This window comes from Schistocerca americana, chromosome 1, assembly GCF_021461395.2.
Source record: "Schistocerca americana isolate TAMUIC-IGC-003095 chromosome 1, iqSchAmer2.1, whole genome shotgun sequence".
NCBI lineage: Eukaryota > Metazoa > Arthropoda > Insecta > Orthoptera > Acrididae > Schistocerca > Schistocerca americana.
Genome location: NC_060119.1, coordinates 108,086,786 through 108,103,728, shown reverse-complemented (window position 1 = coordinate 108,103,728; position 16,943 = coordinate 108,086,786). Strand labels below are relative to the sequence as shown.

General features: G+C 46.7%; 1 protein-coding gene across 1 annotated transcript in view; it reads left to right on the top strand.

The window, feature by feature from the left end:
* Window positions 1-16,943, top strand: part of LOC124549778 (derlin-2) — a 79,129-nt gene that overhangs the window by 23,084 nt on the left and 39,102 nt on the right. Inside the window, exon 4 of the mRNA XM_047125267.1 lies at window positions 699-821. Within this exon, the coding sequence (XP_046981223.1) occupies window positions 699-821 (123 nt within the window). The remainder of the gene's footprint in view (window positions 1-698; window positions 822-16,943) is intronic.

Sequence of the window (16,943 nt, the reverse complement as noted above, 5' to 3'; positions counted from 1 at the left end):
TGGTGCCATGAAGGAAGATATTCGTGACTGTCGATTTGCTTTGCACAAATAAGTGTGTGCCTGGGTACAATCATGGTCCTGTAGGCTACAGCAGACATTATCCATGAAGGCATTGACAGTCTTGTCTCTGTGGGATAAATGCATTAACAAGTATGTTGTTCACTTTTGAAATAATAAACAGTTTATTTACTTTTTAGGGTTCCATGCCTCAGTTGGTAAAACCAGAACTTTCGTAGAATTACTTTATTTTGTCTGTCTCTCTCCCTGTTAATACCCTGTTTTCTTAGGACTGGGTATAGGTATCAAATTGAAATTTATGTCAAATACTAAGGTCTACAGTTCCTTGATAGTGTAAGTAATTCAAGAGCTTCTGAGCCAAGACACTGAACAGGTGTGGCCTTATATGTTACATATTTTGATACCTGCAAGCTCACTCTTCAAAACATATAGACAATCTATCTGTGTACATAATTACTTTTGTATGGGACCCTCAGAGTCCTACTGGGACTTGTCTTTTGTTTTCCCTCCCCCATCTGCCTCGTTTCCATTTGACTGCCCATTATACGTTCTATAGGTGCATTACAAAATAAATGGTACAGTCATCGTTGATATCTTACCAGGTGCACACTATGTAGCTTGATCAGAGTGTAATTACATCCTTTGCTTGATTTGTTTTTAATTTTCCTTATCTAAGCCAGCTTTTTGCGTATTTTATTAATCTGCTCTTTCTTGGACAAGCATTTACAATAATGCTAGTATATGTGTGGTCTCGAAGAAATCCATTTGTGCGAATGAATTTTTTTGGCCTAATGAATTTCCAGGTGAGTAAATCAATAATTTCTGAATTGAAAGAATTTATGAAATGTTTGCCATGAAACTTGTTTGCCCAAAATATACACTGTTTCAGTTTGCTATTAAGAGAAGTAAGAACTTAACCACACCAGAAAGGCAAAGACTTGTACAATCTGTAGTAATTCCATTTTATCTGATGTGAGAGGACTTCTGTGAGTGGCTGGTAGTTCATTGCCAGCTTAGTGAAGGCGGGGGAAAAAAATAGCGTTTGCACAAAATGAAGCAAGTAGCATGTAAGGTGATTATGCTTAATGTGCAGTTCTAGTTCACCACCTGGTCCCATGGAAAGTACACTAAGTGGAGCTATCATCATACCACTGAGGCACATACTGATAAAGAGCTCTTGGGGTTCTGCTGAAGGGCATTTTGTCATGCTTCCGATAATTTCCCTCAAAGAGAAAATTGGATAATTTTGTACTTCGTCCATCTCAGTTGCATTGATAAAATTATGCTGCAGTAGTTACCTGTTTGTCTGACACTCCCATTCTCAAACCACATACCTTGCTATTAACCATAATTATTCATACAGTGTGGCGCCAAATGACACAGACAATTCTGTATAGCAAAGTATACAATCAGTTTTTGACAAAATAATTTAATTGGATGGATAAACAATCTACTCTCCAAGCAGTGGCAGAACACACACATAAACAAAGGTTATAATTAGGCAACCTTTCAGAGCCAGTGGCCCCTTCTTCACGCAGAAGGGTTGAAGGGGAAGGAAGAGGGGTGAAGGAAAAGGACTGGAGAGGTCTAAGAAAAGGGGTAGATTTCGGAAAAGTCACCCAGAACCGCAGGACAGGGAAGACTTACCACACAGGATGAGAAGGAAAGACTGATTGTTGGGGACTGCATTGGACAAGATTTAAAAACCTGAGAGCTTAAAGGTAGCAGACAGGGTAATACGCAAGACAGAGATAACTGCCTATGAAAACTGTCAGTGAAAACTATATGGGTAGATGTAGAAAACTAAAATGGAGTGAAGGAAAGAGTAGTACTGTGAAGAAATGCTGAGATGGAAGAAATTAATGTAAATTAAGGCCAGGTGAGTGGTGAGAACCAAGGACGTGTTTTAGCCCTAGTTCCCACCTGCGGAGTTCCGAGAAACTTGTGTCTGGGGGAAGAATCCAGACGGTGTGTGGGGTGAAACAGGCAGCGAGATCACGATCGTCATGTTATAGAGCATGCTCTGGACCAGGATATTGCTTGTTGACAGTATACACCCTCTGCCCGATTGTCATGTTATAGAGCATGCTCTGGATCAGGATATTGCTTGTTGACAGTATACACCCTCTGCGTATGCCCATTCATCCTAATTGGTAATTGGTGGTAGTCATGACTATGTAAAAGACTGAACAGTGTTTACATAACAGCTGGTGTACGACGTGTCGTTTCAGATGGTTCTCCTTTTGATAGCATATGTCTTGCCAGTCACAGGGCTGTTATTGGTGGTGACAGGAGAGTGCATAGGACAAGTCTTGCAGCAAGATGTTCACAGGGGTAACAGCCATAGGGTAGGGAGATAGGTACAGAAGGAGCATAGGGTCTGACAAGAATATTGTGGAGATTGGGAAGGCGATAAAAAGCTATTCTAGGTGTGGTGGGCAAGATTTCACAAAAAATGGATCTCATTTCAGGGCATGATTTAGGAAGTCATGCCCCTGTCGAAGTATCTGATTAATCCATTCCAAACCGGCACTCCAGAGTTGTTTTTGGAGGGATCAGCAGTATCAGGATTGGATGTGATGGCCTGAGAAATCTGCTTTTGAGCTAGGCTAGTTGGGTAATTACATGCAGTGAAGGCTAGGTGAGACTAGTGGTGTATTGCTGTAAAGAGTCTGCAACCGAAAAAATATGTTTGCCTCGAACGCCAAGGCTCTATGAGAGGGAATATTTGACATGGTAAGGATGGCAACTGTCAAAATGTAAGTACTATTGTTTGTTGGTAGGTTTAATGTGGGCAGAAATGTGTAGCTTGCCTTCGTTGAGGATGAGATCAACATCAAGGGAAGTGGCAAGGGATTCAGAATAGGACCATGTGAAATTTCATTGAGAGAAGGTATTCAGAGATTCTAGGCATTTTAACAGGTCAGTCTCATATGAATCCCTATGGTAAAGATGTCATCGATGTATCTAAATCAAACCAGGGGCTGAAGACTTATGAATCCCAGGAAAGACCCCTCCAAGCAACCCATGAAAAGGTTGGCATGGGATGGAGCCAGGTTCATCCCCATGGCCGTAGCCCTGATCTGTTGGTAAGTCTTTCCCTCAAAGATAACGTAGTTATTGGTAAGTATAATGTTGATAAAGATTAGTAGGAAGGATGTTATCAGTCTGGAATCAGGTGGTCGCTGACTGAGGAAATGTTCAGCAGCATACAGACCATTATGCAGGTGATGTTGGTATAGAGAGAGGGAGGTAGCATCAGTGGTGACAAGCAAAGTGTGTGGTTGGGGATGGGAGGGGCATGGATTTCAGACAATCAAGGAAATGTTTGATATATCTGATATAGGAGGGGAGTCTTTGTACTAGGGTTGCAGGTGCTGCTCAACTAAGGCAACACCATTCTCACCTCAGCCTTCACTGCACATAATTACCCAACCAGCCTAGGTCTGGAATGGATTAATCAGCTACTGCGACATAGCCATGACTTCCTAAAATCATGCCCTGAAATGACATCAGTTCTGTCTGAAATCTTGCCCACCAGACCCAGAATAGCTTTTCGTTGCCCTCCCAATCTCCACAATATTCTTGTCAGACCCTATGCTCCACCTGCACCCATCTCCCTACCCTACGGCTCCTACCCCTGTGACTGTCCTCACTGCAAGACTTCCTCTCTCCACACTCCTACCACCCCTATAGCGACCCTGTAACTGGCAAAATATATACTATCAAAGGGAGAGCCACCTGTGAAACGACACATATCATACACCAGCAGTTATGTAAACACAACATGGGCTACAACATGCCCTTGGTTCTCGCCACCCACCTGGCCTCAATTTAAGTTAATTTCTTCCGTTTCAGCATATCTTCGCTGTAACTACTCTTTTCTTCATTCCATTTCAGATTTCTACATCTTTAATTGTCTTACCCATCTATTTTTCACCCCCCTCCCACCTCTGTTGCGTGCAATGCACTTAGCTTTACACTATTATTAACTCATGCATGATGTTTATGTAGTAATCTCTGTCTTGCATATTAGCCTGTCTTCGACCTTTAAGCTTGCAGGTTTTCAAATCTCATCCAGTGCAGTCCACAACAATCAGTCTTTCCTTCTCATCCCGTGTGGTAAGTCTCTCTTAACCCATGGTTCTGGGTGACTTTCCCGAAATCTACCCCTTTTCATAGACCTCTCCAGTCGTTTTCCTTCACCCCTCTTCGTTCCCCTTCAACCGTTCTGCCTGAAGAAGGAGCCACTGGCTCTGAAAGCTTGCCTAATTACAACCTTTGTTTATGTGTGTGTTCTGCCACTGCTTGGTGAGTAGATTTTTTACCCATCCAATTACATAATTTTGTGAAAGTATACAGTGGGCAACAATTAATCTCACTGATCTTAGCCTTTGTGTCTGTTGTAACTGACTGACACAACCAAACTCCAACAGACACATAGGTTAAGATCAGTGAGGGTACTAGTTGCCCACTCTATCCTTTGCTGTACAGAGGTTGTTCATGCCTTTCGGCACTGTGTTGTATGAATAATTATAGTTAATAGCATGGTATATGGTTTGAGAATGGGCATGTCAGCAGAGCTTTATATCAGTGCAACTGAGACAGATGAAATAAAAGTAATTGTCCAATTTTCTCGGTACTGACAGTTGCGGTCAACCATCCCATGGCAGCATGCCTCAAATAAACAAATTCCCAGCAGTGTTTGCAGAATTCTGTGAAATGATTTCTGCTATTGTCTGACAAAATTATTGTGACGTGAGGATTCTGTGAATAATTTGTATATATATAAAGATTTCATTCATTTTCTTTTCTCTTTCATTTGAGAAGAGAGAGGATCATTAATTTTAAAATCTCATCTAAAAAACTTAAGAACCAAATGTGTCAGAAGTTTTTTAAAAAAAAAAAAACAGTATTATGAAAAGGAAAATTGCTACTCAACATAGATCGGAGATGCTGAGTCACAGATAGGCACCACAAAAATACTGTCACAGATAACCTTTCTGCCAGTATGGCCTTCGTCAAAATTAGGCCACACACACACACACACACACACACACACACACACACGCCCCCCCCCCCTCCCCACACACCCACACACACACACACACACACACACACAAAAATCCAGTCTCTGGCAACTGAAGCCACACTGTGAGCAGCAGCACCAGTGCATCATGGGAATGGCAGCTGGGTGGGGGTAAGGAGGAGGCTGGGGTGTGGAGGGGGGAGGAATAGTAGGGTGGGGTGGGGAACAGTGAGATGTGCTGTGGAGTGCACAGGGACAAGGTGGAGAGAGGTTAAGGCAGCTGTGTGCAGTTGGAGTGTGCAGGGACAAGGTGGAGAGAGGTTAAGGCAGCTATGTGGAGTTGGGAGGTTATACGGAGTGCAGGGAAGAGGTTGGGGGGGGGGGGAGGAGCGGAAAAGGAGAGAAGTAAAACTGGGTGCAATGATAGCCTGGTGTGCATCACAGGGAACAGGGAAGGGGCTGGATGGGTGAGGACAATGACTAATGAAGGCTGAGACCAGGAGGCTTACGGGAACATAGGATATATTGCAGGGAAAGTTTCCACCTGCGCAGTTCAGAAAAACTGGTGTTGGTGGGAAGGATCTGTATGGCACAGGCTGTGAAGCAGTCATTGAAATGAAGGATATCGTGTTGGGCAGCTCTAACTCTAGGAATTAGAGCAACATGTCCAATGCCACCTCAAAAAGCTCTCCAAGCTGCTGACCTCCTACTCCTGCCTTGGAGTACCGCTGTCCACCACCTCTACAACAACTTCCAAACCTCCTACACGTCCCCTCATAGCTGACAAACCCTGTCTTGCAGACCTACTACATTTACCCCACCCTCCAAAACTCCCTACCTTCTACGTGCTTCCTAAAGTCTGTAAACCCAACCACCCAGGATGCTCCATTGTGGCTGGTTACTGTGCCCCCACTGAGAGAATCTCTGCACTCGTAGACCAATACCTTCAACCTATTACCCAAAACTCATCCTCCTATAGAAAAGATACCAGCCATTTTCTCCACCGATTAACCACAGTTCTTGTCCCCTTACCGCATGGTGCTCTGCTCATCACTGTTGCTTCCACATCCCTTTACACTAACGTCCCTAATTTCCATGACCTTACCACTATTGAACACTACCTCTCCCAATACCGGACGGATTCCAAACCAACAACCTCTTTCGTAGTTGCCATGACCAACTATATCCTCACCCACAATTGCTTCTCCTTTGAAGGCATTATCTACAAACAAATCCAGGGTACAGCTATGGGCATCCATGTGGCATCATCCTATGCCAACCTATTCATGGCCCATATAGAGGAATCCTTCCTAAACACCCAGAATCCTTAACTGCTCACCTGGTTCAGATTAATTGATTACATCTTTGCGATCTGGATCGAGGTTGAGGGCACCCTATCCATATTCCTTCAGAACCTCAACAGCAGTTAACCCCATTTGCTTCACATGGTCCAACTAAACCCAACAAACCACCTTCCTAGATATTGACCTCCACCTCAGAGATGGCTACATCAGTACCCCTGCCCATATCAAACCTACTAGCCACCAACAATACCTCCACTTGGGAAGCTGCCACCCATTCCGTACCAAGAAGTCCCTTCCATACCAAGAAGTCCCTTTCATACAGCCAAGCCGCCCATGGTCATCGCATCTGTAGTGATGAGCGGCCGCTCTTGAAATATGCCAAGGGTCTCACTGAAGCCTTCACAGACCATAATTATCCTTGTACAAAAACAAATCTCCTGTGCCTTATCTTTCTTGTCTCACACCACCTCCCAAGGTCTCACTGTCCGGCCACAGAGAAGCATTCCCCTCGTAACTCAGTACCACCCAGGACTGGAGCAACTGAATTACAGTCTCCATCATGGTTTCGACTACCTCTTGTTGTGCCCTGAAATGAGAAATGTCCTGCCTACTATTTCCCACACCCCTCCCTGTTGTGACAGTGCCACGACATTCAAAAGTGCCGCTACGTTAGTACGCGAACACGGCGATAGAGGCGCTCCGCAGCTCGGCCGAGCGCGGGAGCGCCACCTGGCTATGAACGGCGCCGGCCGCATGTCACAGCACGGCAGTCGAATGACAGATACGGAGTTAGTGACATGTAACCCGCTAGTGTTTCTACTTTTGTATATCCACGCAATTTATTAGTGATTAAAGGTTACAACACTTTTTGGCGACGAGGTCGGATATTTTTTTCCTGCGTTGTGGAATTGTGTGTTCGTGTCGGGGCAGACATGGAACAGCTTATGCAAGCGCTCATTGAACAACAAACACAGCTGACGGCTGCTATTCAGGCACAACAAACACAGCTGACGGCTGCTATTCAGGCGTTGTCGACGTCGCTTACTCATCGTCTGTTCTCCTCTTCTCTGCCTCCGTTCCCTCCTTATGACGAGGCCGCTGAAGACTGGGAGGATTATGAGAAGCGTTTGCGGCAACACTTCTTGGCTTTCGGCGTTGTCGACGCTCCTATGTGTAAGTCGTTATTTCTCTCTTGGATTTCCCCACGGATCTATCAGCTACTATCTCAGTTAGCCCCTCTGCGGGAACCTGCCTCTCTGTCCTTCCAAGAAATGGGTGACTTATTGTCTAACTATTACCGAAAAAACACCCATGTCGTTGCCGCCCGCGTGGCGTTCTACCGGTGTCGTAAACAGCCCCATCAATCTTACCGGGCTTGGGCGGCGGAACTACACGGTCTGAGTCGGAAATATCAGTTTGTCACGGACACTCATCATGAGTCTTACGCTGATTCAATGGTTAGGAACGCTATTTTACGGCTTGCTCCTGATAAAGTAGTTCGGCAACGTGCCTTACAATTGCCAAACCCGTCGTTGTCGGAAGTTCTCAGCATCGCTCAATCGTTTGAAGTGTCTCACACTGCTGGTGCGCAAATAGACGCGTGGTGTGATGTAGGCGCTGTACAAACCACTTTCGACGCGGACAATTTGCCTGTTTCACAGGGATACGACGATGTGGCGGCGGTGCACTCGCGTCAACAACGTCGCGTTGGGCCGCCACGCTCGCAGCGAAAACAGCAACCACAGAAGCAGGTTCGTTCCGCCCTTCCTTCTTGTCCACGTTGTTTCGTACAGCATGACAGAGCCGCGTGTCCAAAACGTTGGGCCACGTGTAATTCATGTAGGAAAAAAGGCCACATTGCTTCTGTGTGTCAGTCCCCTAAAGTTCCTGTCGACGAGGACGAGGCATCGGACATGGATGTTAACTGTGTGCTTTCTCAAACGAATAAGTTGTTTGTTACTGTTCGTGTTCTGGATAAAGACATTCGCATGCAAGTGGACACTGGCTCTGCAGTAACTCTCATTAATTCTCGCACGTATTTGGAGTTGGGCTCCCCTCCCTTGTCTCCAGTTACGTGAAATCTACGAACGTATGATAAGCAGAAAATTCCTATCGTTGGCCAGTTTGATGCTTCCACTGCCTACAAGTCTGTTGTTAGGCCCCTCACGTTTTATGTGGTGGATCATGCGGGCACTGAAAACCTGTTTGGTTATGATGCTTTCCAGTTGTTCGGGTTCTCCATTGATGATGATGTGCACCGCATATCTGAGGACATTCCATATCAACAGCTGGATGGCTTGTGTTCTGAATTCTCGTCCATGTTCTCTGCTGGTCTGGGTCGTGCCGAGGATTTTGAAGCCCACATTACTCTTAAACCTACGGCTCGCCCTAAATTTTTCCGGGCACGCCCTATTCCGATGGCGTTGTGTGCACCTGTCAAAGCTGAGATAGACAGGTTAACAGCTTTGGGGATTCTCCTTCCTGTTATCTCCAGCGAATGGGCATCGCCCATCGTGGTGGTTTCTAAACCAAACGGGAGTCTGCGATTGTGTGGTGATTTTAAAGCCACTGTCAACACTCAAAGCCTCATTGACACTTATCCTCTTCCCCGTCCTGAGGAGTTATTTACCAAGCTCGTTGGATGCCAGTTCTTTTCCAAACTTGACTTATCGGAGGCGTACCATCAGTTGCCGTTGGATGCATCTTCCAATGAATTTCTCGTCATCAACACTCCTTGTGGGTTGTATCAATACCAGCGGTTACCATTTGGCGTCGCTAGCGCGCCGGCCATTTTTCAGCGGTTTTTGGAACAGCTCATGGCTTCCGTTCCCGGCTGCATCAACTACCTGGATGACATTGTTGTCAGGGGGGGCCTCCACTGAGGAGCACCTTCGCAATTTGCGTTCCCTGTTTCGTGTTCTGCATTCAGCTGGGTTGAAGTGCAATCTGGAAAAGTCACAGTTCTTCCAACCCTCCGTTGTGTATCTTGGTTTCCACTTGTCCCGTGAGGGTATACGTCCTCTACGACAGCACGTTGCGGCCATTACCGCTCTACCCCGGCCGTCTATGGTCAAAGAACTTCAGGCGTTTCTAGGCAAGGTTGCTTATTATCACAAATTCATTCCCTCCGCGGCGGCGGTGGCTCATCCTCTGCATCAGCTGTTACGCAAAAACGTTCCTTTCTGTTGGTCCGCCGAGTGTGAGCAGGCTTTTGTCCGCCTGAAGGCTCAATTGCAGTCAGCGCCTTATCTTGCCACATTCCGTCTGGGTCAGCACTTGGTTCTGGCGACTGACGCGTCACAGTATGGCCTAGGGGCTGTTCTCGCCCATCGGTATGAGGATGGGTCAGAACGACCCATCGCCTACGCTTCCAAGACCCTCAACGATGCCCAACGGCGTTACTCTCAAATAGAAAAGGAGGCGCTCGCTATCATTTATGCTCTCAAAAAGTTCAGCGTTTTTTTGTATGGTTCTAAGTTTCACCTCATCACCGACCACACGCCGCTGGTCTCTCTGTTCAGCCCCTAGGTGTCGCTTCCGGATAAGGCAGCTCACCGCCTGCAACGTTGGGCCTTATACTTCTCGTTTTCACTATGAGATTCACTATCGCCCCACGGCCCAGCACGCCAACGCTGACGTGTTGTCGCGTTTGCCGATGGGCCCCGACCCGGTTTTCGATCGATATGAACTACTCTGTTTCCACATTGATGAGGAAGAACGTCGTGCGGTCGAGGGTTTTCCACTTACAGGTTCGCAGGTCGCGTCGGCTACGGCGCGGGACCCGGTCCTGCGTCAGGTGATCGGTTTTGTTCAGCGGGGTTGGCCGGACAGGACCAAGGGCCGGGCATCGGATCCCCTTCGCAACTACCATGCCTTGTGCCTTCGTCTGTCTGTTCGTGAGGGTGTTGTTCTTCTGGCCACGGATGGCGCATCTCCACGGGTTGTGGTGCCCGCCTCTCTTCGCAAAGATGTTCTCAAACTATTGCATGAGGGCCATTGGGGGATTTCTCGGACTAAGTCCCTGGCCCACAGACACGTTTATTGGCCCGGTATTGATTCGGACATCGCCCACATGGTCGCTGCGTGTGATCAGTGTGTTCAACAACTGGCTGCGCCTCGTACTCTGCCCTCTCCGTGGCCTGATCCGGCGCAGCCGTGGGAACGGGTGCACGCTGACTTTGCCGGCCCCTTCCTCGGCACTCATTGGCTACTGTTGATTGACGCCTTCTCGAAGTTTCCGTTTGTTGTTCGATGTCCGTCGCCCACCACTGCGGCGACGACGCTGGCTTTGTCCAAAATCTTTGCGCTAGAAGGTCTTCCATCCACGATTGTCACGGACAATGGCCCTCAGTTCTCTTCGCAGGCCTTCCGTGATTTTTGTACTGGACAAGGGATTCATCATGTTGCAGCACCGCCCTTCCATCCGCAATCGAATGGGGAGGTCGAGCGCCTTGTCCGCACTTTCAAAAGCCAAATGAAAAAATTCCTTAGTGATTTTTCCACAGGTGACGCTCTGTTGCAATTTCTGAGTTCTTATCGCTTCACGCCTCTGGGTGATCGCAGCCCTGCTGAACTCTTGCATGGCCGCCAACCGCGCACTCTACTGCACCTGCTTCACCCTGTCAGGCCTTGTACTGTGTCCCCTAGTGCGGGAAAATACCCGGTGGGCGCCGACGTGTGGGCACGGGGGTATGGGTCTCGCCCTAAATGGATTCCAGGGCTGGTCCAGGCTCTTCGCGGCCGCCGGCTTTGTGAAATACGTACGGACGACGGCATGGTTGTTCGCCATTACGACCAGATGCGCCCACGAGTGGTGGCCACGCCGGTACCACCGCCTCTTCTTTCGTCTCCACCAGCCCGAGAAGCCAGTCCTGTCGCTGCTGCCGATCTTCCGGGTGTGTTGCTGCCGCCGCCGTCGCTACCGCTTCCGAGTACGCCGGAACCGGCCCCAGTCGCGACGCCGCCTTCTCCGGGACCCATCTCGCTGGAGCACACCCCCAGGTCCACGACACCTATGGATGCTGCTCCAGAGTTTTCACCCATCATCTCGTCCAGGAGGCACGTTCCACGCGCAAGCTTCCGTCCTGGACATTTTCGACCATACTCTCGTGTTTCTCCGCGGGATCTTCTCGGGGCCTCCCAAGAGGCCATGGATGTCTCCGCACTGTCCGTGTCTCCAAGGAAGTGAGTGTTTTTTTTTCGAGGGGGGAAAAGTGTTGTGATAGTGCCACGACATTCAAAAGTGCCGCTACGTTAGTACGCGAACACGGCGATAGAGGCGCTCCGCAGCTCGGCCGAGCGCGGGAGCGCCACCTGGCTATGAACGGCGCCGGCCGCATGTCACGGCACGGCAGTCGAATGACAGATACGGAGTTAGTAACATGTAACCCACTAGTGTTTCTACTTTTGTATATCCACGCAATTTATTAGTGATTAAAGGTTATAACACTCCCACAGTAGTATTCCACCGTCCACTGAACCTACACAATATACTCGTCCATCCCTACACAACCCCTGCTCCCAAACCCTTAGCTCATGGCTCCTATCCCTGTAATAGACCTAGATACAAGACCTGTCCGATACATCCTCCCACCACCACCACCTACTCCAGTCTGGTCACAAACATCACCTATCCCATCAAAGGCAGGGCTACCTGTGAGACCAGTCATGTGGTCAACAAGCTAAGCTGCAGCCTCTGTGCTGCATTGTATGTAGGCATGACAACCAACAAGCTGTCTATCTGCATGAATGGCCACTGACGAACTCTGGCCAAGAAACTGGTGGACCACCATGTTGCTAAGCACACTGTCCAACATGACATTGTTCATTTCAGTGACAAGCTTCATAGCCTGTACCATATGGATCCTCCACACCAACACCAGCTGTGCTGAATATAACCCACGTTCCTGTAACCCTCCTGGCCTCAACCTCCCTTAGTCATTGTCCTCACCCATCCAGCCCCTTCCCTGTCCCTATTCCAGCACTACATGGCCCTCATTCCACCATGGCACCTAGTCTTTTTGCTTCTCTCCTTCCCCCCCCCCCCCTCCTTCTGCCCCCCCCCCCCCCCCCAACCTCTTCCCTGCCCACCGTCTACTCTCCCAACTTCACATAGCTGCCCTACCCTCTCCCCATCTTGTCACTGCGCACTCCCCAGCAGCACTTCACTGTCCCCACACCCACCCTACTATCCCTCCCCCTCCCTGCCCCAGCCTCCGCCTTACCCCCACCCAGACACCATTCCCATCTTGCACTGGTGCTGCTGCTCGCAGTGTGGTTTCAGTTGCCAGAGACTGCAGTCATGTGAATTGCATTTTTCTGTGTGTGTGTGTGTGTGTGTGTGTGTGTGTGTGTGTGTGTGTGTGTGCGCGTGCGTGCGTGCGTGCGTGCGTGCGCAAATGTGCGTGTGCGTGCACGTGTGACAGAGGCCATTATGGCCATAAGCATATTTGTGACAGTCTTTTTGTTGTGCCTGTCTGCGACTCCGCATCTCAGGTATATGGTGAGTAGCAGCTTTCTTTTTCATGATATTGCTACATTCCATCCTAGATTTTCCTTTGTAAGATTTTTAAGAAATATGTATGTGCAGTTTACTGTCCTTCACGTCAATTAGAGTTGATATTTTTTTACACCAGAATTTCAAACTGCAGAGTGGTTTGAACTTAATTTTAGGAGCAAGCGGTCTGTTTAGAAATTTTATATTTTGGAGTTATGATACTAAAAATGAATTACGGTTATAACTCATTAGGGAATCTGAGTTGTTAGCTCTTCAGGAGCATCTTATGAGAGGGAGTCATAATGATACAGTGGAATATCGAGCAGTAGATTTTTTTCTGCATTGAAGGGGAACAATGCTGCAACAATCAATGCCGAGTTTGTGGCTGCAATAATCAATGCCGAGTTTGTTGAAATACAGCAACAATGCAGTATCATATGACACTCTGGTTATGTAGCACAGGTGCTTCCAGTTTGGTCAAACAAGTTTAAATGATGAGGACCAAAATGGCAGACTCTCTCTTTGTAAAAAACAGGAAATCACTAGAGACTTGAAGGCCATAGTGCTCAAAGACCAATGTCTCACAACTGAAATGATAGCATCAAATGTGGAAATCAGTCAGTTTTCAAAATTTTGCATGACATTTTGATAATGACAAAGTTGACAGCCTGCTGGATTCTGCGACTGGTCACACCTATTAAAAAAAGCCTGGTAAACAGAAGCAGCAGAAGAAATGTTGCAGCTCTGTCAGGCCAATTCAGTTGACTTTTTTTAGCAGCCTAATCACTATGGACAGTTGCTGTTGGAACCCTATGACCTCGACACAAAGGAGCAAGCAGTGGAAGCGTGTGGATTCATCACTGCTGAAAAAAGCAACAACTTTGCCATCATTGGGCAAGGTGATGTTGACTGTTTTTTGACAGTTATGGTGTGATTTTAAGGGGCAAACCATCACAGACTGCTGTCAAGATGGAGCATTTCAGAAAGGTGTCGGAGGGAGAGTGTTTGCTCCAAGACAATGCCCCAGCTCATTCTGTGTCTGACAGTGGCATACATGCTGCATCTTTGGGCAAGAAATTTTGTCTTGTGTCTGTATCCTGCTAACATGGCAGCCAAAAATCTCTTCCTATTTCTTCAGGTAAAGAAATCATTGTGCGGCAGGTATTTCCAAAATGACAATGTGATTTTTGGGGTGGGACATTTCCAGAACTGCTAGAATATAGACTTACAAAACCAAGGTCTCTGCCAAATGATCCATTATTGGGAAAAATGTGTCACATTGAAGGGTGAATATGGAGAGGGTAACTAACACCATCACGAAGTTTTATGGTTGCAGCTTGATTTTTTTGAGGCAATAATTAAAACTATATGACTATCCCTCATAGTAACACTGCACGTACACGTTCAAGAAAATATATACAGATCCTGGCAGAATACTACATTTACAGTCAGTTGATCATGAGCTTGAAAGAGGTACACTTTTCAGTACCAATAATTTTTCTTTTGTTTTGCTTTCAAGTTCGTGTTGCCCAAAGTTACAAGAAATTAAAGCAAATTTCTGCACAAAAACAGAGGTATAGAAGAAGGGTAAATTGATGTGAATACTCTTGACATTGCTATAGGAATTTTTGCACTTTTGGAATTACCATAATTTTTGCAATCTTCATTTTGCATTGTGCCATTCACATAAGTGAAGAAATGCCAATAAAATGTGTGGGACATCAGAAATTGAATGATGACAAAAACCTCATAATCGGTAACAAAGCCTGTTTCCAGGTATGCAGTGTTGAGCAAACAAACTGTTTGTTGTTGGTTTGCCTAAAAGGGCTCACAGAGTCATAAATCATAATTTTTTATGGTGATAATGGGGAGAGAGAGGAGTTTTGAAAAAGTGTCCCCCTTCAATCTACATCTACACGGATACTCTGCAAATCACATTGATGTGTCTGGCAGAGAGTTCATTGAACCACCTTCACAATTCTCTATTATTCCAATCTCGTATAGAGCGCGGAAAGAATGGACACCTCTATCTTTCCATACAAGCTCTGATTTCCCTTATTTTATCGTGGTGATCGTTCTTCCCTATGTAGGTTGGTATCGACAAAATATTTTTGCATTCGGAGGAGAAAGTTGGTGATTGGAATTTTGTGAGAAGATTCCGTCTCAGAAAAACATCTTTCTTTTAATGATTTCCAGCCAAATCCAGTATCATTTCTGGGACACACTCTCCCATATTTTGCGATAATACAAAACATGCTGCCTTTCTTTGAACTTTTTCGATGTACTCTGTCAGTCCTATCTGGTAAGGATCACACACTGCACAGCAGTATTCTGAAAGAGGATGGACAAGTGTAGTGTAGGCAGTCTCCTTAGTAGGTCTGTTACATTTTCTAAGTGCCCAGCCAATAAAACGCAGTCTTAGGTTAGCCTTCCCCACAACATTTTCTATGTGATCCTTCCAATTTAAGTTGTAATACCTAGGTAATTAGTTGAATTTACAGCTTTTAGATTAGATTGATTTATCATGTAACCGAAGTTTGACGAGTTCCTTTTAGCACTCATGTGGATGAACTCACACTCTTCATTATTTAGGGTCAACTGCCACTTTTCCCACCATTCAGATATCTTTTCTAAATCATTTTGCAGTTTGTTTTGATCTTCTGATGACTTTATTAGTCGATAAACAACAGCGTCATCTGCAAACAACCAAAGACAGCTGCTCAGATTGTCTCCAAAATCGTTTATATAGATAAGGAACAGCAAAGGGCCTATAACACTACCTTGGGGAACACCAGAAATCACTTCTGTTTTACTCAATGACTTTCCGTTAGTTACTACGAACTGTGACCTCTCTGACAGGAGATCACAAATCCAGTCACATAACTGAGACGATGTACCGTAAGCACGCAATTCCACTACAAGCCGCTTGTGTGGTACAGTGTCAAAAGCCTTCCGGAAATCCAGAAATATGGAATCGATCTGAAATCCCTTGTCAATAGCACTCAACACTTCATGTGAATAAAGAGCTAGTTGTGTCTCACAGGAATGATGTTTTCTAAAACCATGTTGACTGTGTGTCAATAAACTGTTTTCTTCAAAGTAATTCATAATGTTCGAACACAATATATGTTTTAAATGCTGCTGCATATCGACGTTAACGATATGGGCCTGTAATTTAATGGATTACTCCTACTACCTGTAGTAACCACAACCAACAGTGGGAACGCCTTGGGCTGTGGATGGGAGCCGTCAGGCGGGGAAGCCGCCGGCGGTGGAGCACGCACCACCGGGTAAACACAGGACGAGTCGGACGACAGCCCAACGACAACTGACAACAACCGACCACGACCGACTATGAGCGACACAACAAGGAAGAGATAAACCACGGAGGCTTGTGGAAACCACAACACCAAACGTAAATCCACTCGGAACCAGAGCCAGGCAATGGTCAACAACGAGCAATGACCAGAACGCAGTACCGCCGAGATAGAAACGAAATCCAGAGCGAGTACCAGACTGGCTGGACTAGGGCAGAGCGGGTCCCTATATACGAAACCGGAGGGGGCGGCTATTGGCCGCTGTCTGCACGTGGCTTAGCGGTGGTGCCCTCGCTGCACGAGAGCCGCTGCGCGGAATAGCCGCCGCGGAGGCGGAGCCCCCTATGGGCTGACCACGTCCATTTGTTCTGCCGCGTGTTCGACTTCTGCGGCGGAAGGTACTAGACTACCAGTCTTGAATGTTGGTGTGATCTGTGCAACTTTCCAGTCTTTGGGTATGAGTACGGATCTTTCATCTAGCGAACGTTTGTATGTGATTGTTAAGTATGGAGCTAATGCATCAACATACTCCGAAAGGAACCTAATTGGTATACCGCCTGGACCAGATGACTTGCTTTTATTAAGTGATTTAAGTTGCTTCACTTCTCCGACGATATTTACTTCTACATTACTCGTGTTGGCAGCTGTACTCAATTCGAATTCTGGAATATTTATTTTGTCTTCCTTTGTGAAGGCATTTTGGAAGGCTGTGTTCTGTAACCCTCTTTGACAGCACTGTCTGCGATAGTATCTCCATTGCTATCGCCAGAGAAGGCATT